The 21,466-nt window shown below is 52.7% G+C and overlaps 1 protein-coding gene and 1 long non-coding RNA gene across 2 annotated transcripts in view; one reads left to right on the top strand and one right to left on the bottom strand.

Moving 5' to 3' along the window:
* Ryr1 (ryanodine receptor 1 (skeletal)) overlaps positions 1 to 21,466 on the top strand; it is a gene marked incomplete in the record, with an annotated part of 120,312 nt that overhangs the window by 37,266 nt on the left and 61,580 nt on the right. The window contains 27 exon segments of the mRNA XM_013522408.1: positions 1,118 to 1,204; positions 1,332 to 1,558; positions 2,637 to 3,249; positions 4,750 to 5,013; positions 5,505 to 5,705; positions 6,053 to 6,164; positions 7,809 to 7,955; positions 9,133 to 9,406; positions 10,541 to 10,655; positions 10,741 to 10,873; positions 11,284 to 11,378; positions 12,618 to 12,753; positions 12,995 to 13,181; positions 13,268 to 13,376; positions 13,770 to 13,890; positions 13,970 to 14,139; positions 16,250 to 16,470; positions 16,570 to 16,660; positions 17,543 to 17,683; positions 17,996 to 18,159; positions 18,265 to 18,343; positions 18,529 to 18,618; positions 19,078 to 19,218; positions 19,589 to 19,663; positions 19,759 to 19,834; positions 20,116 to 20,239; positions 20,511 to 20,626. Coding sequence (XP_013377862.1) covers positions 1,118 to 1,204; positions 1,332 to 1,558; positions 2,637 to 3,249; positions 4,750 to 5,013; positions 5,505 to 5,705; positions 6,053 to 6,164; positions 7,809 to 7,955; positions 9,133 to 9,406; positions 10,541 to 10,655; positions 10,741 to 10,873; positions 11,284 to 11,378; positions 12,618 to 12,753; positions 12,995 to 13,181; positions 13,268 to 13,376; positions 13,770 to 13,890; positions 13,970 to 14,139; positions 16,250 to 16,470; positions 16,570 to 16,660; positions 17,543 to 17,683; positions 17,996 to 18,159; positions 18,265 to 18,343; positions 18,529 to 18,618; positions 19,078 to 19,218; positions 19,589 to 19,663; positions 19,759 to 19,834; positions 20,116 to 20,239; positions 20,511 to 20,626 — 4,309 coding nt within the window.
* Positions 5,018 to 13,000, bottom strand: LOC106150225. The gene is made up of 3 exons (XR_001236903.1): positions 12,919 to 13,000; positions 10,132 to 10,198; positions 5,018 to 5,094 (listed from the first exon to the last, which is right to left on the bottom strand). It is a non-coding gene; the product is annotated as an uncharacterized LOC106150225 (long non-coding RNA).

Here is a 21,466-nt window from a genome sequence, read left to right as displayed (position 1 = left end):
CGCCGGAGAGGACTCATGTGCACATTAACACCTGGGCAGTGCCGGCCTCCTTGCCTACAGACTCTGTGGTGTCTTTGTAACTTTCCTCTGTCCCCTGTATTCCTGTAAACTGGGGGCTGGATCTAGAGGTGCAGTTAGATCCAAGTTTGGTTATGGCAAAACTGCTGCCCAGATAGTGTTATTTGGAGTAGGGAAGACTGGCAGGGTGAGTACCACTAGGAAAATGGAAGGAGGATGGTCAGAGGGCACTCTCCATTTTGTTTTGTTGTTTTTGTCTTATTTTGTTTTGTCTATGTATATGCTACTGGGGATTGAACCCATGGGCCTTTATAAGCTACATGCTGAAACCTTCTGAAAAAGTTTTTCTTTTGAGACGGGGTCTCACTAAGTCACTAAACTCCTCAAGCTGGGTTTGAACTTGCAATCCTTCTGCCTCAGCTTCCCAAGACTGTTGGTCTTTCCAGTTCTTGAAAAATGAGTATGTTAGAGAGAGACATGGGAAGGAAAGACATCCCTGCAGGGGGCATCATGTACACTAAGACACAGATGAAGCCAGGTGTGGTGGTGCACGTCTGTAATCCCAGCACTTGGGAGGCTGAGGCAGAAGGATTGCTTCGGGTTCAAGACCAGCCTGGGCTACAAAGTGAGCTCAAGGCCAGCCTGAACTGCATAGTGAGACCCTGTCTCAAAAAGAGAAAAAGACAAAAAAAAAAAAAAAAAGAGAGAGAAAGAGACACAGATGACAAGCCTGGTATGGTGACACATACCTGTAACTTCAGAACAATCGGAGGCCAAGGCAGGAAAATTGAAAGTTCAAGCCTGGGCAATTTATTTACTTAATAATATTCTGCCTCAAAAGGAAAAATTTAAAATGGGCTGGTATGTAGTTCAGGCCTGGGTTCAGTCCCCAATATCAGAAAAAAAAAAAAAATACTCTTGGAGACGATGGGTTATCCTGGGTGTGCTGGATCAGGGGTGGCGCAGCCCAAGGGTGACCTCAGAGCCATTGTGTAGCACCCAGTGTCCAAGTAAGGATCTGTAGGGTTGACCCTGGCATTTGAGGTTGAGTCCTGAACCCCCAGCTCACTCTCACCCTTGCCTTCTTCTGCCCTGGCAGGTGGAACCCAACACGAAGCTATTTCCTGCTGTCTTCGTCCTGCCCACCAACCAGAATGTCATCCAGTTTGAGTTGGGGAAGCAGAAGGTAAGAGTGCACGGAAGGGGAATTCCCTGGGCAGGCTGAGTGGGGAGGTGGAAGAGGATACTCTGGAAAGGGGTGCAGGGCTGGGGAGGGCTGGGAACCCTGACTCATGATGGTTCTACACCCCCAGAACATCATGCCACTGTCCGCCGCTATGTTTGTGAGCGAGCGCAAGAACTCAGCCCCGCAGTGCCCACCGCGGCTGGAGGTGCAGATGCTGATGCCAGTCTCCTGGAGCCGCATGCCCAACCACTTCCTGCAGGTGGACACGAGGCGTGCTGGCGAGCGGCTTGGCTGGGCTGTGCAGTGCCAGGAGCCGCTGACCATGATGGCGTTGCACATCCCCGAGGAGAACAGGTTAGGGCCTGCCTGACGGCACAGGGACAGACGCTGCCAGCCCTCTGGCGTCCAGACTGAGCTCAGTGTCTCCTCCTACCACAAGACCACTCCAGGAGCCCCATTTGGGAGGTGCTGACTCAGCTCAGGCCTTCCCAGAGAATACGCTGGGGGGCTTCAGACTCAGGGGCCCCCAGGTGCTTCCCAGGGAAACACAGACTCACCTTAGGGCCCCCAGACCCACACTACAGGGCCTTGAGCCCATCTCGGGGAGCCCAGACTCACATCAAGGAATCCAGAGGATGACTTCAGGTCAGAACACTACTCAGAGAAGCTTTAGACATGTCCCTTGGAGAGCTCAACCCACTCCAAGAGACCCGGACACACCCAGGGCTACAGATGTGTTCACACGGTTGCCTGGAAATCTTCAGGTCTCTGCACACAGCCAGGCATCCCAGGAGGCTCCCGACAGGCCTTAATCTTTTTTTTTATTCATTCACTTGACAACTCTAGGCTCCTCCTGTGTGATCGCAGCATTCTAGCCTGGTGACGCAAAGCCTTTGGCTTTAAGTGACATTCTAGTAATGCTCACATATAACTCAGGATGCTCAGATCTATGCATGGGGGCCCTAAACACACCCACTGACTTATTCAACACATATCTATTGGGTACTTGCTATGTCCTTTGTTCTGTTTTACGTGTTCTTCCCTGGTGGAGCTGACATTCTAGGGGCCCTCAAACATAACCAGGTTACCCAGATCTGCCAGAAAAGCATCAAACCCAATCTGAGGATCCTAGATACATCTCAGGGTCACCTGATCTTAGCCAGATTCTCAGAAATCCCAGGGTCCTAGGCCATCCCAGGGATCCCAAAGGATGGGTGAGAGGGAGCCCTTAAGGACTTCTAGGACTGATGAAAGACTGCTAGATGTATATAACTCCAAAGGCCTTGGGGGGCCTGACCCCGTGGGACACTGGGATTCCCTGCTAGAGCAACAACTTTGACCTAGCATCTCTCTGCCTCTCTGTGGTCTGTGTCTCTATCTCTCAACTCCCTGCCCTCTCTGTCCCTGGCTGTGCTCCTCACCTCCACCACAGGTGCATGGACATCCTGGAGTTGTCCGAGCGCCTGGACCTGCAGCGCTTCCACTCGCACACCCTCTCCCTCTACCGAGCAGTGTGTGCCCTGGGCAACAACCGCGTGGCTCATGCCCTGTGCAGCCACGTGGATGAGGCGCAGCTACTGCACGCGCTGGAGGACGCACACCTGCCGGGCCCTCTGCGTGCCGGCTACTACGACCTCCTTATCAGCATCCACCTCGAAAGTGCCTGCCGCAGCCGCCGCTCCATGCTTTCAGAGTACATCGTGCCCCTCACATCCGAGACTCGCGCCATCACACTCTTCCCACCTGGACACAGCTCCGAAGATGGTCCCCGCCGCCACGGCCTGCCTGGTGTCGGAGTCACAACCTCCCTGAGGCCCCCGCACCATTTCTCACCCCCTTGTTTTGTGATGGCTCTGCCAGCAGCTGGGGCAGCAGAAGCCCCGGCCCGCCTCAGCCCTGCCATCCCTCTGGAGGCGCTGCGGGACAAGGCCCTGCGAATGCTGGGTGAGGCCGTGCGAGACGGCGGGCAGCACGCAAGAGACCCTGTCGGGGGCTCCGTGGAGTTCCAGTTCGTGCCCGTGCTCAAGCTTGTGTCTACCTTGCTGGTAATAGCTTTCTCCTGCTTGCTTCTCCCATTCTTCTACCATTGAAATAATTCCTTCATATATGTAGCAACCCCCCGATTATACATCCAACTCATCCATCTCTCCATCCACCTATCCACCTTTCATGTGTCCTCCACCATCTACCCATCCTCTATTCACTTTTCCTTCCACATGTTCATCTATCTTCTATGCATGTATTTAATAATCTCGTCTTTCTTCTTCCCGTTCCTCCATCCAACCATCATTCATTCATTCATCAGCCCATCCATCCTCCACCCACCTTTCCATCTGCTCACTTTCTATTCATTCATTATATACCCTCATCTTCCCACCTACAAGTCCATCCACCTTTCTGTCCTTCTATTTTCTACCCACATATCCGTCTACCATCCATCCATGTATCTATTTCAATCCATTTGCTCATCCATCCTCCCATTCATTCATACATCAGTTCATCCGTCATCCCACTTACCTATCCATTACCAGTATAATCACCCACAGATCCATCCATTCCTCCACGTCCATTTACCTTTCCCCCATATCTGTACTTCTCCATCCCTGTGCATGTACACCCATTCCGTACCCACACATCCACCCAGCCATCTACACCCATCCATCTGTTTTCCATTCTTTATTTCATGTATCTCTTTATTCATGTACGCATATAACCATTCATCTATGTATCTATCCAGCTTTATATGCGTATGCTTGTTAATCCATCCCTCTACCTACCTCACCCATTCCCATGGCTATTTCTCATTTATGTTTTTATCTGTACACTCATTTCCTTGCTTATGCATCAGTCAAGCTATCTGTACACCTTCCTGCCTACCTGTACATTGTTTATCCTTCTGTTATGCATCCACGCATGATACCTTCATCTCCCTATCATGATACCTTCATCTCCCATTCAGACCTCTGCCATTAATCTACTGATTCAGCTAGCCAATCACCCTCCCTGCCTCCATCTTTCTCTCTCCTTCTCTTCCCTTTCATCTACTTTCTATCTTTCTTCCCATACTTCAATATGTTAGTATCTTTATTGTGCTTGCTGAGCTGGTGGTGTGTGCTGGGAGCTCTGTGGGTCGCTTTGAGATGTAGGGTGTGTCCTGTCCCAGAGCCACATATGTTCAAGCTTGGAAGAAAGGACACAAGGAGGGTAGATGGCAGGAAGCAGATGCCATTCTGCCTGTGGGAGGAATCATATCAGACAAAACAAGACTGGGCGTGGTGGCTCACTCCTGTAATGTCAGCACTTGGGAGGCTGAGGCAGGAGGATCGCTGCGAGTTTGAGACCAGCCTGGGCTACAAAGTGAGCTCAAGGCCAGTCTAAACTACATAGCGAGACCCTGTCTCAAAAAGACCAATAAATAAATAAATAAATAAATAAACAGATAAAACAGGAATAAATTTGACATGTACAGAAGCAGGTGAGGGAGGGCAGAAACTGATTATGGAGTCCTTATAGGTCAAGTGAAGGACTCAGACCTTGTCTTGCAGGTGATGGGTGTCTTCAGTGATGAGGATGTGAAACAGATCTTGAAGATGATTGAGCCTGAAGTATTCAAAGAAGAGGAGGAGGAGGAGGAGGAAGAGGAGGAAGAAGAAGAAGATGAAGAGGAGAAGGAGGAGGATGAGGAGGAAGTGGCACATGAGAAGGAAGACGAAGAAAAAGAGGAAGAGGCGGCGGCAGAAGGGGAAAAAGAAGAAGACTTGGAGGAGGGACTGCTGCAGATGAAGCTTCCAGAGTCTGTGAAGTTACAGGTGAGTTGGGTCTTCCTGTCTTCCGGTCTCCATTCATCTGAAGGTCCAATGGGCCACGAGTCTGGGAGTCTAGACTTTGTCCTGAGGCAGTGGGGAAGCAGAAGTCCATAAAGCAATGGAGCAATGTTGCTTGGTTTGTTGTTGTTGTTGCTGTTGTTTTTTGTCTTTTTGAGACAGGGTCTCGCCATGCAGTTCAAGGCTGGCCTTGAACTCACTTTGTAGCCCAGGCTGGTCTTGAACTCACAACAATCCTCCTGCCTCAGCCTCCTGAGTGCTGGGATTACAGGCATGTGCCACCATGCCCAGCCTGTTGCTTGGAATGATCTCCCTGGCTTCCATCTGAGAGGAGACCATAGGGAGGCCTGACTTAAGGATTGGAGCAAAAGTTGGTGGTGGCTGGACCTAAGCAGGGCCACGGAGAAGGCAGAGTTTCAAGGAGGTCCTAGTGGTCTCACAACCATCCCTCCTACTGTGTGGCCATCTTCCCACAGATGTGCCACCTGTTGGAGTATTTCTGTGACCAAGAGCTGCAGCACCGTGTGGAGTCCCTGGCAGCCTTTGCAGAGCGCTATGTGGACAAGCTCCAGGCCAACCAGCGGGACCGCTACGGCCTCCTCATGAAAGCCTTCACCATGAGCGCAGCTGAGACTGCAAGACGTACCCGCGAGTTCCGCTCCCCACCCCAGGAACAGGTCCTCTGACCCCCAACTCTAGTTAGTTGCGCTGGTTAAGCCCAGCCTCAGCCTCTCTCCTGACTGACCATGGTAGTCTTCAACCTCAAAACCAGTACTTGGCCCTTGAACACCTGATATTTTTATCTCTTATACTGCTCTTTGACCCAACCTGACCTCGGTGTCACCTAAGACTGGCCCTGTCCCCTTCCAGACCTCTTCCCTTGTTTCCTTGATGTTCTTCTCTCACTCACACACTTTGGCTCATGACCTTAGACAGGGACTTACAATTGGATCTTTGATCCTTGATCTCAGAGTTCCTGTTCTGTGGCTTCTGACCCTCGTTCAAACCGTTGACCTTTCCCTAGATCAACATGCTATTGCAATTCAAGGACGGTGCAGATGAGGAAGATTGTCCCCTCCCTGAAGACATCCGACAGGATTTGCAGGACTTTCATCAAGACCTGCTGACCCACTGTGGTAAGGAGGAAGGATCGGAGAGCCCTCCCTGCTAATTTTCTCTTGAGACAGCTTCTGAAGTTTCTCGAAGATTCCCTGGCCTTAAACATCTGTGTGTTGGTGCAGTATAACTGGGCTGGTGAACAGATAAGCGATAAGTGGACGATATGTTTATATGAGTATTTGGGTGGATGGGTGTATAGACTGACTATAGGCAAGTGAATGGATAGGTGTGGGAATCAATGTGTAGAAGGATGAATAAATAAATAAATGGGTAAAGAGATGGCTGGTTGGCTGGCTGACTAGAAGGATGTATGAAAGATTCAGAGTTGGGCTGAGAGCTGACTGGCTAAGTGATACTAAGTCAGAGGATAATCTTATTGAGATTCCTTGTACGTAGTGATATCTTTGTGTGTGTGTGTGTGTGTGTGTGTGTGTGGTACTGGAGATTGAACCCAGGGCCTTCACACTGAGCTACAGCTTCAGCTCTTTTTATTTTTTATTTTGAGATAGAGTCTCACTTAGGCACTAAATTGTCCAAGCTAGGATTGAATTTGCATTCCTCCTGCCTTAGCCTGTCAGAGTTCTGGGATTACAGGCCTGTGCCACCATACCTGGCTAGTGACGAGTCATTTTTCTCTGGCTGACTTTCAAGATTTTCTCTTTGTTTTTGCTTTCAATTGTTTGGGTAAGATGTATCTAGGTATGGAGCTCTTTAAGCTTATCCTACTTGGAGTTTGAGTTTCTTAAATATGAACATTAATATTTTCATCAAGGCTGGAAAGTTATGGACAAGTGTTTCTTCAAATATTTTTGACCCCTTCTGCCCTGCCCTTCTGGAACTCATTTGAAGGTCATGGTTGTTTGATGATACCTTTCAGGGCTCTGCTGCTCTCCTTCATCACTTCTTTTATCTTTCACTTCTTCAGACTGCAGAACATCTGTGTCCTATCTTCACATTCACTGCTTTTCTCTCCCACTAGTTCAAATATGCTCTTGAACCTCTCTCATGATTTTTTATTTTGGTTGTTGTATTTTCCTTTTTTAAAGTTATACATTAGTGGAAGCATAATTGTGCAGTTATTTGACCTGGTTCTTTAAAAATATTATCTACTTGATTAATATTCTTTTCAGGATGTTTCACTGCCATTATAGTTTCCTTTAACTCTTCAGACGTTTTTGTTTTAGTTCTTTGAACATATTTGCAGTAGCTGACTTAAAAGGCAAGTGTTTCACAGAATGAATAAATGAACAAGCTGGACATGGTGGCACACGCCTGTAATCCCAGCACTCAGGAGGCTGAGGCGGGAGGATTGTTGAGAGTTCGAGGCCAGCTTGGGCTACAAAGTGAGCTCAAGGCCAGCCTGAACTGCATAGCAAGACCCTGTCTCAAAAAGACAAAAAAATAAAAAAATAATAATAAATGAACAAGAATGTAAGCATGTAAAGAAATAAATGGAGACAGGAGGATCACTGCAAGTTTGAAGCCAGCCTGGGCTACAGAGTGAGACCCTGTCTCAAAACAAAACAAAAACCCAAACCAACCCAAAAGAGAAAGAAGTGGAAAATTTCACGCGTGCGCGTGTGAATGAGCAATGAAGTACATGACTGAGCAGGTGAATATGCAAGCACGCGAGTAACATCCCCTCCCTTCCTCATTGCCAGGAATTCAGCTGGAGGGGGAGGAGGAGGAGCCAGAGGAGGAGACCTCTCTGGGCAGCCGCCTGATGAGCCTGTTGGAGAAGGTGCGGCTGGTGAAGAAGAAGGAGGAGAAGCCAGAGGACGAGCCACCCGCAGAGGAGCCCAAACCCCGTGAGGACTGAGGACAGCCGGGACAGGGAAAGGAATAGCGAGTGGCTCTGCCTGAGAACCTCGGTCTCCAACACAGGCCTTGAGGAGAAATAGAAGAGCGGGTAGAAAGGCAGGACTGAGAGGGGACGAGCCGGGAGGAGGCTGCCGGGGTGATGGCCCCAGTTCCGGGGCTGCACAGAGCCAGAATGATGCAGGAGAGGCTTCTGCATGGAACCAGAGCCAGGTTTCTCTATGGACCAGAGCCAGGATGCACGCAGCCCAGGATGGTGGCAGCTCCTCTACCACTGCAGCCTCCAGGCCCTCAGCATTTGTTTTTCTTTTCCCTTGTGATGAGACAGTTACCATGTTGAAGGGTTACAAAAGCACTTACTATAAGTGTCAGCCAAGGTGTCACTATGCAAACATATACTATATTAGCCACAGGTCATAAGGACGGAGTCCCTGGTGTTGGTAAAGGTTTTATCCTGTAACATTCCCGATCATTTATTGGGCCAGCTCTGGGTCAGACACTCTTAGCAGGCTGTCAAAAAACATCAGTGGGAAAGTCAAAGCCCTTGCTGTCCAGGAGCTTAGCGTATTATACCAAATACAAGCCGGGTGTGGTGGTGCATAGCTGAGATCCTAGCACTCTGCAGGCTGAGGCAGAAGGCTCTTGACATGGAGACCAACCTGGGCTACATGGCAAGACCCTCTTTCAAAGGGAGAACGCAAGAAAGAAAGAAAGAAAGAAAGAAAGAAAGAAAGAAAGAAAGAAAGAAAGAAAGAAAGAAAAGAAAGAAAACATTATGTTAAATACATATATGGATACACAAACCTCAGGTGGTTATTGGTGCTAAGAGGGAAAATAAAATGTGAATGAGGACAAAGGGTCAGAATGAGGAACCAAGGTGTGCAAAGACCTGGGGAAGGACAGGTACGAAAGGAAGAGGGTGCCAAGGCTATGCAGCCAGCACAGCTGGAGCAGAGTGGTTGAGTGGGCAAGTGGTGAGAGATGAAGGCGGGGAAGCAACAGCCAGATCACAGAGGGCCGTGGGAACAGGGCAACAGAGGAAAATCTGCCAGAATCCCAGAGCCCTGGGCAGGAGGATAATGGCAGTGGTTGGTAACTGAGAGGCTGTGAGAAGCCTCTCCTGCATCATTCTGGCTCTGTGCTCTGACCCTTATGTCCCTTTCCCAGAGTCCCTGCAGGAGCTGGTGTCCCACATGGTCGTCCGCTGGGCCCAGGAAGACTTCGTGCAGAGCCCTGAGCTGGTTCGGGCCATGTTCAGCCTCCTTCACCGACAGTATGATGGGCTCGGCGAGCTGCTTCGTGCCCTGCCACGGGCGTACAGCATCTCGCCGTCCTCTGTGGACGACACCATGAGCCTGCTCGAGTGCCTGGGCCAGATCCGCTCTTTGCTCATTGTGCAGATGGGACCCCAGGAGGAGAACCTCATGATCCAGAGCATCGGGTGAGGCCCTCTCCTTTGCTGGGCATGTCCCTCAGAGGCAGGCAAGACTTTGCTGCCTGCCAGCACCCTGTGTAGTGTCCTCTGGATAAGAGAACATCCCTTTCTCCCAACATCTGGCCCATCATCAGGATACAGAAGGACACATCAGTGATAAACCCCTCCCAGAACAAGTCCCTCTCCTTCCTGCCCTCTCCCCCGCTTCCTAGATGGCCCCTTCCTTCCTGCTTCATCTGCCCCTGGGAAAAAGCTCCTACTTACATGTGACATTTGGCATGAGGTTTCCCATTTTGAGTTTTTATATCCTCATTTGTAAATAGGGAAGAGCCATGCCTACCGCACAGAATGGTGGCATGGCTTCGGGAAGCCCATGCCAGTCATCATCATCATCATCACGTCATCGTGATCTCCCAGCACTCGGGAAGCAGAGGTGGAAGAAGCACAAGTTTAAGGCCAGCCTGAGCTACAGTGACATCCTGTCTCAGCAAAACAAAACAAAACATTCTGAGGAAAACAGGAATGAATGAAAAACATGAGTGAATGATCAAAAAAATACTGATCATGGCATGGAGCACTTAAATGTCAACTGTGTCTCCTTCATTCACTCAGCAGATGCTTATGAAGCACCTACTGTGTGCCAGGCCTCTGTCAGCATGTGGAGATACACTGGGCAACATGAAAGAGATCTCTGTCCTAGGGCAGTCTGCCTTGAGCCTCAGTTTCCTTACCTGTGAAAATAGTGCTGGTCATAGTTCCTGCCTCCCAGAGCAGACGTAGGGATGAACGAGTTCAGGTCTGTAAAGGGAAAGGTGCAGGGTTCAGGGTAAGAGCTCAAGCCAGGCCCAATGGTACGTGCCTGGCTAATCCTAGCACTCTGGGAGGCTGAGGCAGGAGGATCAGAAGTTTGATCCTAGCCTGGGCAACTTATCGAGAGTCTGTCTCAAAATTAAAAAAATAAAAAGGGGCCAGAGATCAGAGATGCAAAAGCCCTGGGTTCAATCCCCAGTATTTAAAAAAAAAAAAAAAAAGGAATTTTTAAGAAAGTAAATAAATGCTGTTCTCATGATGGTGGCGATGGCTCCCCCGGGTGTGGGCGACCCCACCTGTGCTGACCCCACACACATTCTCTGTCCACAGGAACATCATGAACAACAAAGTCTTCTACCAACACCCGAACCTAATGAGGGCGCTGGGCATGCATGAGACAGTCATGGAGGTCATGGTGAACGTCCTTGGGGGCGGCGAGTCCAAGGTGAGGCCGCCAGCTGGGCTAGGGAGATTGGGGAAAGGGGCCACAGAGGGCAGGCACTGACCACCAGCCCACCCTGCCACCCCAGGAGATCCGCTTCCCCAAGATGGTGACCAGCTGCTGCCGCTTCCTCTGCTACTTTTGCCGGATCAGCCGGCAGAACCAGCGCTCCATGTTTGACCATCTGAGCTACCTGCTGGAAAACAGTGGCATCGGCCTGGGTGAGGAAGCCTGAGCCCAAGGGCTTGCCCGGAGCCTGCTTCTGCCCGCCCATTCCGCCAGCTCGCTCACTCACGTACTCACTCACTCACGCATTCTCTCGGCCATCCCACAAATGCTCAGTCTCGGCCCATCGTGGTATGGCCGGGTGACAAGGAGTACTGGGACAGGGTAGTGAGCCAGACAGCCGTGCCTGGCCCTCACTGGGCTCATGGTGTGGAGAAGAAGACAGTCCAGTTTCAGATAGTGACAGCCCACACCGGTCAGACCTGGGGTGGAGGACACATAGACCAGACAGGAAGGAAAAGGAAGGGGGTGCACAGGGAGGCCTTCCTGCAGGCCACACGGTCAGCAGCGAGACAGGCAGCTGTGCACCTCAAAACAGCATCCTCACCCTCTCCTCCCACCACAGGCATGCAGGGCTCCACACCCCTGGACGTGGCCGCTGCCTCTGTCATTGACAACAATGAGCTGGCCTTGGCACTGCAGGAGCAGGACCTGGAGAAGGTGCGGAGGGAGAGGCCTGGCCCTACCTGGCTACTGGGACTCCTGCTGACTCGGAGCCCCTCCTGGGGGGCATTCTGGGCAGTCCAGAGCTGAACCAGAGGGGAATAATTTGCAGGGAGATAACAGTACCCAGGGGCCCAAACATGGGATGACCGATCCATGCCCTGTGCTCCCGGCTGGGTGGTCCCCACTGCCACGGCTTCTGTGTGCAGCAAGGACGTGTGTGGCTCTGGAGTTCAGCGCCTTAGGGTCAGCTCCCTTGCTGTGTGGCCCTGGATAAGCAGCAGCCTCTCCAGACCTCTGTAACCTCAGCTTCACAATGAACAGTCATGGAAACAGCTGCAAGCAGTTGTGAAATGGTGCTCAACAATGGCTCGCTGCTATCCTATAATTACTCACTTAACCAACACTTATCATGCACACACTGTATGTTGGGACCTACCCAAGGCAGTAGTGATGTGACAGTCAAAAATCCCTGTCCTCATGTAGCTGACATTCTTGTTTGAAGGATGAATAACAAGATGAATGAATAGCATGCCAACTGTCAGCTAGCGACAGGTGTTAAGGAGGAAAATAAGTGAGAAAGGAGAAAAAATAGCAAGTGTCGTGAGGGTGTCTTGAGTTAGATAAGAGTGGTCAGAGAAAACCCCATTGAGAAAGTGACATTGAGGAAAGCTCAAGAGGTGAGGGCTGGAGAGAGAGGGGAGGAGCATTTCAGGCGTGGGGAGAGCAGCCAGTGCAAAGGTCCAGAGGTAGGAGTCAGCCTTGGGAGCTGGAGCAGAGACAGAGATGAGTGGCTGGAGAGAGCCAAGAAGTGGTCATGTGGGAGCCTATGGGCCACACTGGGGACTCTGGCTTTTGTCCTGAGTGAGAGCCACAAGCACTGAGCAGAGAATGTGACCTGACTCAGGTATTCATAGGTGTGCGTGGGCAGACCAAGGGCAGTAGGGAGCCCAGGGAGGGGCTGCTGCCGTGGTCCCGGCAGGGCAATTGTGGATAGGACTGGGGTTATTTGCTGAAGGGTTCAGAGGTGAATGGGGCTGAGGAGCTCCAGGGATGAACAGAGGCCTGAGACTTTGTTTTGTTTTGTTTTATCTGGTACTGGGAATCAAACTCATGACCTTGCGCTTGCCAGGCAGGCGCTGTGCCGCTGAGCTAAATCCCCAAGCCCGAGACCTGAGACTTGGGAAGAAGGGCTGTGTGGGTCTGGCCTCTGGCTAAGCCCGCTCCTGTCCCCAGGTCGTGTCCTACCTGGCAGGCTGTGGCCTCCAAAGCTGCCCCATGCTGCTGGCCAAAGGGTACCCTGACATTGGCTGGAACCCCTGCGGCGGTGAGCGCTACCTGGATTTCCTGCGCTTCGCTGTCTTCGTCAATGGTGAGGCAGGGCGTGGTGGTGGCAGGAAAGAACGTCTGGGGTCACTGTCCAAACCCTCCTTGACTGTCTACACCTGAGCCTCAGGCCTGCCCAGGTCAGGGATCCCCTCTAGTGAGGCTGAGGCAGGGGGCAGGGGGCTGGGGGCCAACAGGGACCCAGACTTACCCCTAGAAGCATTTGGTGTTCGGGCTGCGTGGTGTCCCCAGACTCATGAGACCTCTTGACCTCCTGGGGTGGCCAGGTGAGAGCGTGGAGGAGAATGCCAATGTGGTGGTGCGGCTGCTCATCCGCAAGCCTGAGTGCTTTGGTCCAGCCCTGCGGGGAGAGGGAGGCTCGGGGCTGCTGGCTGCCATCGAAGAGGCCATCCGCATCTCTGAGGACCCTGCGCGGGATGGACCAGGCGTCCGCAGGGACCGGCGGCGTGAGCAGTGAGTCTCCTGGCTCCTACCCAGTAATGCACCCTGCCCTCCCCATGCCCCCAGCTGCCTCCCCACAACATCCTGCTCCTCCGCAGCTTTGGTGAGGAGGCCCCCGAGGAAAACCGGGTGCACTTGGGACACGCCATCATGTCCTTCTATGCGGCCTTGATTGACCTGCTGGGACGCTGTGCTCCAGAGATGCATGTGAGATGGAGGAGGCCAGGGTGGGGCAGGAGGGAGGGCACAGGCCACCAGCCTTGACCTCTGCATGTGGGTGTTGGGTGACATTAGTTGACTCTCACTATGTGAGTCCCAGCTAGGCATTGCTAGGGACACTATAGTGATCAACATAGCCACGGGTGCTGATCTCATGGAGCTCCCAGTCCAGTGTGAGATGCAGACAGTGACAGCCCTGAGTGGTCAGGGCAGGGATGGAAGAGGCACAGGCAGAGGGGTCAGGGCTGGAACTCTAGAGTTATTCCCTCAGGAAGGAGGCCTGATCTGCCCACCAGAGTGTCAGGAAGCGGGGGAGTGAAGCAAACTTCAAATAGGGCACAGGTGTCTGATGACATCCCCATCCCTGACTGCCACCCCCAGCTAATCCAAGCCGGCAAGGGTGAGGCCCTGCGGATCCGGGCCATCCTCCGATCCCTCGTGCCCTTGGATGACCTTGTGGGCATCATCAGCCTCCCGCTGCAGATCCCAACCCTGGGCAAAGGTATGAGACCTTGGCAAGGGAGCGGTGCCGGGAGGGGAGCCAGAGGGGCCATCCCTAACTGTGCCCTTCTTGCCTGTAGATGGGGCTCTCATACAGCCAAAAATGTCAGCCTCTTTCGTGCCGGACCACAAGGCATCCATGGTGCTCTTCCTGGACCGTGTCTATGGCATCGAGAACCAGGACTTCCTGTTACACGTGCTAGACGTGGGCTTCCTTCCTGACATGAGGGCAGCAGCCTCGCTGGACACGGTGAGCAGCCCTGCTGCCCTGGCCACCCTTCCTGCCTCCCCAGGACACACAGGACAACGCATGGGAAAGCAACAGTAGCACTTTTATTTGCCCTGGGATTGTGTACATAGCTTAATCCCACCACCAGCACCATCAGGTTGGGGAAAAAAATCCAAACAGAAAAGACCTGTGTTCTGACAGAGGGTAGGTAGGAATCTCCAACTTCCAGTTATAAAAACAGTCATTCTAGCCAGTCATGATGGCACATGCCTGTAATCCCAGCAGGCATGGGGAAGCTAAGACAGGATGATCACAAATTCAAGCCCAGCCTGGGCAACTTAGCGGGCAACTGTTTTAAAGTAAAAATGAAGAAAAGGGCCAGGATGTAGCTCAGTGTGAAGGCCATGGGTTCAGTCCCTAGTACTGCACACACACAGCCTCTGGTCATTCTCAGTGATGGCAGCACCATGGACCCACAAAGAGCTGTGTACAAAAGTAATAACAGGGCCGGGGATATAGCTCAGTGGCACAAGTGCCTGCCTGGCAAGCGCAAGGTCCTGAGTTTAATTCCCAGTACCAAAAAAAAAAAAAAGCTGGGCGTGGTGGTGCGTACCTGTAATCCCAGCACTCGGGAGGCTGAGGCAGGAGGATCGTTGTGAGTTCAAGACCAGCCTGGGCTATAGAGTGAACTCAAGGCCAGCCTGAACTGCATAATTAGACCCTGTCTCAAAGAGACAAAAAAAAAAGTAATAATAGAAGGCAGGAGTCCAGGGATATAGCTCAGTGGCACAGCACCTGGCTGGCAAGTGCAAGGTCCTGAGTTTGATTCCCGGTACCAACCCCCTAAACACACACACACACACAAAAAAAAACTGCTAACAAAAGTAATAACAGAAGGTGACAAAACCAGAGAAGATGAGCATGAGAACTGACCACTGATCTAGCACAATGGAGATGGTGACCTTGACACAGTTTTATCAAGGTTGCAGGGCCAAAGCCTCTGGCAGGGGTGCAGGAGAGCTTGGAGGCGAGGCCGGAGACAGGGAGGGCAGACTGACATTTCCTTACAAGTTGCTGGCTGGGGAGGAGCAGGAAGGGATGACCGCTGGAGGGGAGAGCTGGAAAGGGACGCTGGAACTTGAACCTATAACCCATTCATAGGAAACACAGAGTGCAGAGAACCAGTTAACTGACACTATGAGGAGATACTGAACCAAAGCCAAAATGTGGAACATTCCACTGGACAAAGGGCCCAGTTTCTCCAGCAAATAAGTAGCATTTAAAAGCGGGGGAGGAAAAGAAACAGCTATAGATAAAAAGACCTAAAATCACCTGTTGGCCAAGAGCAGTGTGTGGGCCCTCCCGAGCACCTGATCCAAACAGCCCCGACTAAATAGCAATTTTTGAGGCAGTTGGAGAAAGTTGATCATGAAGATGAAGAGAGAATTCTGTCACGTAATGATGGCAACAAGGACTGTCTGTTTGTTTTTTTTTTTTGTTGTTGTTTTTTTTTTCCGGTACCGGGACTCGAACTCACGACCTCGCACTTGTCAGACAGGCGCTGTGCCACTGAGCTAAATCCCCAGTCCCCAAGGACTGTCAATAGAGGTGCTTGTTGGGATGGAAAGACATAGTTAGGTGTCTGTGCGCAAAGGGCATGTGGCTGGGGCTTGCGTGAAAATACTACAGGAAACTTCGAGGCCAGCTAATACTACAAAGCAAGATCCTGTCCCAAAAACAATCAAAAACCTACAGGAAAAAAGGTGAGGGTTGGAGAAGAAATAGGCAGACAGAACGTTTATTTCTGTAGAACAGCCATATCTGGGCAATGGGCTCATTAATCAGTTTCTGACTTGTGTGCATGTTTGAATTTTGTAGTCCAAAGTAATAAAGGAAGAAGCCCCCGGGGATATAGCTCAGCGGTGCAGCACCTGCTGGCAAGCGCCAGGTCCTGAGCTCCATTCCCAATCCCCTCCCCAAAAAAGTAGAAAGGAAGCAGGGTAGAGATGCGAAAGGAGCAGGATTTGGGGGAATGATCAGAACTCTGGTCCTTTGCCTAGAGTTGTCCAGGACGGGCGTCAGGGCAACCCCAGGGGGGTACAGCGGGCCTGATGTCCCGACCGTGTCCCAGGCTACTTTCAGCACCACGGAGATGGCCCTGGCGCTAAACCGCTACCTGTGCCTGGCCGTGCTGCCGCTCATCACCAAGTGTGCGCCGCTCTTCGCGGGAACCGAGCACCGCGCCATCATGGTGGACTCCATGCTCCACACCGTTTACCGCCTGTCCCGCGGCCGCTCGCTCACTAAGGCGCAGCGCGACGTCATCGAGGACTGCCTCATGTCGCTGTGCAGGTGGGCGGGGCCCCGAGCGGGTGGGGCCAGAGGTGGGCGGGGTCGCCGGGTGGGCGGGATCGCCGGGCGAGAAGCACAGCCCCGCGCGTGTCCCTGCAGGTACATCCGCCCATCCATGCTGCAACACCTGCTGCGGCGCCTGGTGTTCGACGTGCCCATCCTGAACGAGTTCGCCAAGATGCCGCTGAAGGTGAGGGCAAGGCTCACTCTCATGCACCCTCCACGGCCTCGCTCTGCTCTGGACTAGGGGGCTCCGTGGTATCAGCACCGCCTACCCCAACTAATCAGCTTGCACGGGAGAGCAGTGTCCTCACAGAAACCAATTAGCATCCTCATTTGCATGCCAGGACTCCCAGGACGTTCACTTTGCTTCATTGGTGCCTCTAACATTCCTTAATTAGCTCTTAATTTGCCTAACCAAATGAGCCAGCCCCCGCCTCAATTAGCATATATTTGTATGGGGCACAGCACTTTCCGTAATTAGCATTTTATTCGCATGCCCAGACCACCAGCCTTCCACTATTCAAATGAGTGCGTTTATTTGAATAAACAGCACCACAGCTAGTCTGAATATTTGCACACTGTCTCTCCTGTTTTTTCATTTGCATGCTGGTTTGCATAAGGAGATACCCCCAACTCAGATATGTTGGCTATTTTGCATATGTCTAAATTAGCCCCTACTTCGAGTCTGCATATTGGATAGTGGAGGCCCTTGTCTCAATTATCATATATTTGCATGGGTTGTTGCCTGTGTTTCTATTTGGCATGCTAATTTGCATAAGCACAGATCACTCTATCCATATGCCCATGTGCACTCCCCCTACTCGTGGATTGTTAGCATGCTTATTTCTGTAAAATGACAGACAAATCCAGCTCTAGTTTAATGCCCATCCTGGCTCTAAAATGAGAACACTAACTTTGCCTAACACACCGTCCAGGGCCGTTCTCCAGTAAACATACCATCCTTTCCCTTATTAGCATGTCATTTGCATAGCCCAGACCTTCATAAGTGCAAGCACTGCCTTCATCTGCTTATGCCCCCTCCTGTGTGTCCCTTCTTGCTCCCACCCAGCTCCTCACCAACCACTATGAGCGCTGCTGGAAGTACTACTGCCTCCCCACCGGCTGGGCCAACTTTGGGGTCACCTCAGAAGAAGAGCTACACCTCACACGCAAGCTCTTCTGGGGCATCTTTGACTCTCTGGCACATAAGGTCTGGCCACCCAGGGGACCCCAAAGAGGCCTGTGTAGAAGACTTAGGGACTCAGATGAAAGCCTCAAATTGCAGGGGTTTCCTGAGAGAAACAGCTCGGCATGGGCTTCTAGTTTGGGGACTTGGAGAGGGGTAATATGGAGGTGATTTGGGGGTCTAGTTAGGCCTGAGGCTTTGTTTCGGGGAGGACTGTAACTCATGTTTGAGGGTCAGGAGGAGGATTAGTGTGAGTTAGAGGCCCTCAGCTTCCAGGGTTGGAGGGCTCAGCAAGGCCTGATGTGGGCCCCCCACCCCTGCCCTTGGTATCCCCAGAAATATGACCAGGAGCTGTACCGCATGGCCATGCCCTGCCTGTGCGCCATCGCGGGAGCCCTGCCTCCCGACTACGTGGATGCTTCATACTCTTCCAAGGCAGAGAAGAAGGCCACAGTGGACGCTGAAGGCAACTTTGATCCCCGACCTGTGGAGACCCTCAAGTGAGACCTGGGGGCGGGAGAAGGTGGGCTTTGGGTGGACAAGAGGGTCTGGGAGGTGGCAGGAGACCCGACCCCAACACCTGCCGGCCCCATCCCCTCCCACAGCGTGATCATCCCAGAGAAGCTCGACTCCTTCATTAACAAGTTTGCAGAGTACACGCACGAGAAGTGGGCCTTTGACAAGGTTGGCATCAGGGTCCCTGTCCCAGGAGCGCCCGCCTGTGCCAGCCTTCCTCGGGACCCAAGCTGTCCCCCAGACCCAGCCTTCCATGAGCTACCCCAGTTCCTGGGATCCCCAGGTTTCCTTACAGCCCTCGGCACCTCCAGGCTTCTGTCTGTGCCTCACTGCTGCCTCCTGTGCACCTCTAGATCCAGAACAACTGGTCCTACGGAGAGAACATAGATGAGGAACTGAAGACGCACCCCATGCTGAGGCCCTATAAGACCTTTTCAGAGAAGGTGACCGAGCCTTGGGGCCTACACGGGGTACCAGAATGAAACCCCCAAATGTGGGGGTTCAGGGAAGAATGAGGCAGCTTCAAAGGTTGATATCTAGGCGGATCAGTGGTTAGGGCTCCCCATCCACAGACTTTGCCTTCTCTCAAACTGGCTTGCTTCCCCTCGGGGAGGCCAGAGTCCATGTCCCTTCTCTAGGAAGAATCGGAGGGTGAGTTTCACTTCTTCAGCGTAAGACTCCGAGACTCCTGTGAAAGGAGATGATGAAATCGTGTTTGGGGTGCTCTGTTACAGAGTAGGCGAGAGGCCTGGGATGGAATCTGGACTGAACCACTTCCTGACCCATAGTCAAGGATCTTTCTTTCTTGGGACTGTGGAGACAGGGTGCCTGCAGCAAGAGTTCCTTCCTCTACTTCCTTCTCATACCGTTCCACCAACACTGCTCCCTCTTGTCCACTTCAGGACAAGGAGATTTACCGCTGGCCCATCAAGGAGTCCTTGAAGGCCATGATTGCTTGGGAATGGACCATAGAGAAGGCCAGGGAGGGCGAGGAGGAGAAGACAGAGAAGAAGAAGACACGGAAGATATCCCAGACCGCCCAGGTGAGGCCATGACGGTTGGGTAAGTGGGGAGGGGCAGGGCTGGAAGGGAGAAAGATCAAAAAGGGGAGGTGGGAGTCAGGTGACCAGACAAGGCCAGAAGAGAGCTGTCAAAGTCTGAGGGGCCTGGGAAAGGAGACTGCAGCAATCTGAAGAACCAAAGGGCAGAGAAGAGGAGGAGGTGGCTTAGAGACTGGAGGGGAATCAGGAATGCACGCCTGGGGTCCTAGTTGCTCAGGAGGCTGAGGCAGGAGGGTCTCTTGAGCAAAGCAGTTCCGTCTTCCACATGGAGGAAGTGGCTAGGAGTAGGGGAGAGGCTGGCCTGGGCTTTCTGCAAGCCCATGTGGCCCCCATCTCCCTCCTGCCCCCTCAGACCTACGATCCTCGAGAAGGCTACAACCCCCAGCCTCCCGACCTCAGTGGAGTTACCCTGTCCCGGGAGCTTCAGGCAAGACCTCTGATTTTTCATTGAGGGCGGATGGGGGCGCCTGTGGGTGGAGGGCGTCCTCCGAATCTGGTCCTTGACCCGGCATCCACTCCCAGGCCATGGCAGAACAACTGGCAGAAAATTACCACAACACGTGGGGGCGGAAGAAGAAGCAAGAGCTGGAGGCCAAGGGTGAGGCGCCCACACCCCCTCGAGCTCCTCCAGTCCTGGGGTCCCGGGCCCTGAGGGCCCAGGTTAGAGTCCTGGCTTCATGGGGCGACTTTTGAACACTGTCTTCACCCCCTCCGTTTGATAACTGTTTGCCACCCGAGGGTTGTGGTGAGCGAGTTGGAAAGCAGTGCTTCCGCTGTTCTTATTATCTCCGTCTTTATCACCGTATTGTGCACGCTCTCAACTGCAGAATGGCCTGGGTTCTCCCCCTTGCCCCTGATTTCTGGTCTTTGCCGCCCCAGGCGGTGGGTCCCATCCCCTGCTGGTCCCCTACGACACGCTCACGGCCAAGGAGAAGGCACGAGATCGGGAGAAGGCCCAAGAGCTGCTCAAGTTCCTGCAGATGAACGGCTACGCGGTCACCAGGCACGCGAGCTGGGCCCGTGGGAGGGCTGCGGGAAGCCGCAAGCAAGAGGGGGGAAGAGGCGGGGCCAGAGAGTGGGGCGGGGCCGAAGGGCGTGGCCTGGATAGAGGCGGGGCCTAAATGGTCCGTCGTGTGGGCGGGGTCTGGACAGAGGCGGAGTCAGAAGGGCTGCTGGGGAGGCGGGGGACTTCGGAGAAGGCAGAGGTCCGCAGAGGGGTGGGAAACAGGGCAGGCCCTGCATCTGAGCTAACTTCTCTCTGCCTCTGCTCGCAGAGGGCTTAAGGACATGGAACTGGACACGTCTTCCATCGAGAAGCGGTTTGCCTTTGGCTTCCTGCAGCAGCTGCTGCGCTGGATGGACATTTCCCAGGAGTTCATCGCCCACCTCGGTATGAAGCATTCCCTCCCCAGTTTCCACCTCACCTACAGACTCACCTAGGAGACCAGTTCATTATCGCTCCCTCCTCCCCTCATCTAAGAAGCATCCACTGTGTGCCAGGCATTGTGGATTTACAGCAGTGAACAACCCAGAGATCCTGCCTTCCTGCATCTACCTTCCCGTAGTGGAGTCAGACACAACGTCATAAATAACTGAATCATTTAGGATGTCAGGAGGTGGTTAGAGTTACAGGAAGCAGAAATCAATAGAACCGGGTAGGGGAACTGGAAGTGTGCAATTGGCTGTAAATTTCAATATAGAGAATTCAAGGAAGATTTGAATGAGAATGTGACATCTGAGCCAGGAGGTGAAGGGGTGAGGGAGTCATGTGCACATCTGCAAAACATCCGTGCCTTCCAGGCAGAGAAGCAGCAAGTGCAAAGGCCCTGAGAGGTCTCCCGTTGGATTATTAGGATGCCCATGTGGGTAACAGAGTGATTGAGGGGACAGTGAGAGGATATGGGGTTAAAGTGGTGATGGGGGCAGATCAGGGAGGGTTTTGCAGATCATGATGTGAGTTTGATCCTTTACCCTGAGTGAGATGGAGCCACGGGAGGGGTGTGTGCAGGAGAGGGACATGACACAGGTGTCCAGAACCTCTCTGGGGCAGGAGCAGAAATGAGACCTGGGCAGATTCTGCCTGTTTTGAGGGCTGAGGCTGTTGGGATGTCCCCCAGATGCCTCTTAATGTCATTGAGAATCACAGGCAGGGCCCCTATAATCTCTTGCTGTTTTCCCAAGCTCCCAGCATTCCCTTTGAGAGCCTCCCCCAGGACCCGCCCCCTCCCCC

The sequence above is a fragment of the Chinchilla lanigera genome, unplaced genomic scaffold, assembly GCF_000276665.1.
Source record: "Chinchilla lanigera isolate Chin_1 unplaced genomic scaffold, ChiLan1.0 scaffold00067, whole genome shotgun sequence".
Lineage (NCBI taxonomy): Eukaryota > Metazoa > Chordata > Mammalia > Rodentia > Chinchillidae > Chinchilla > Chinchilla lanigera.
Note: the sequence above shows the minus strand (reverse complement) of the source record. Positions and strands in the feature narration are given on the sequence as shown.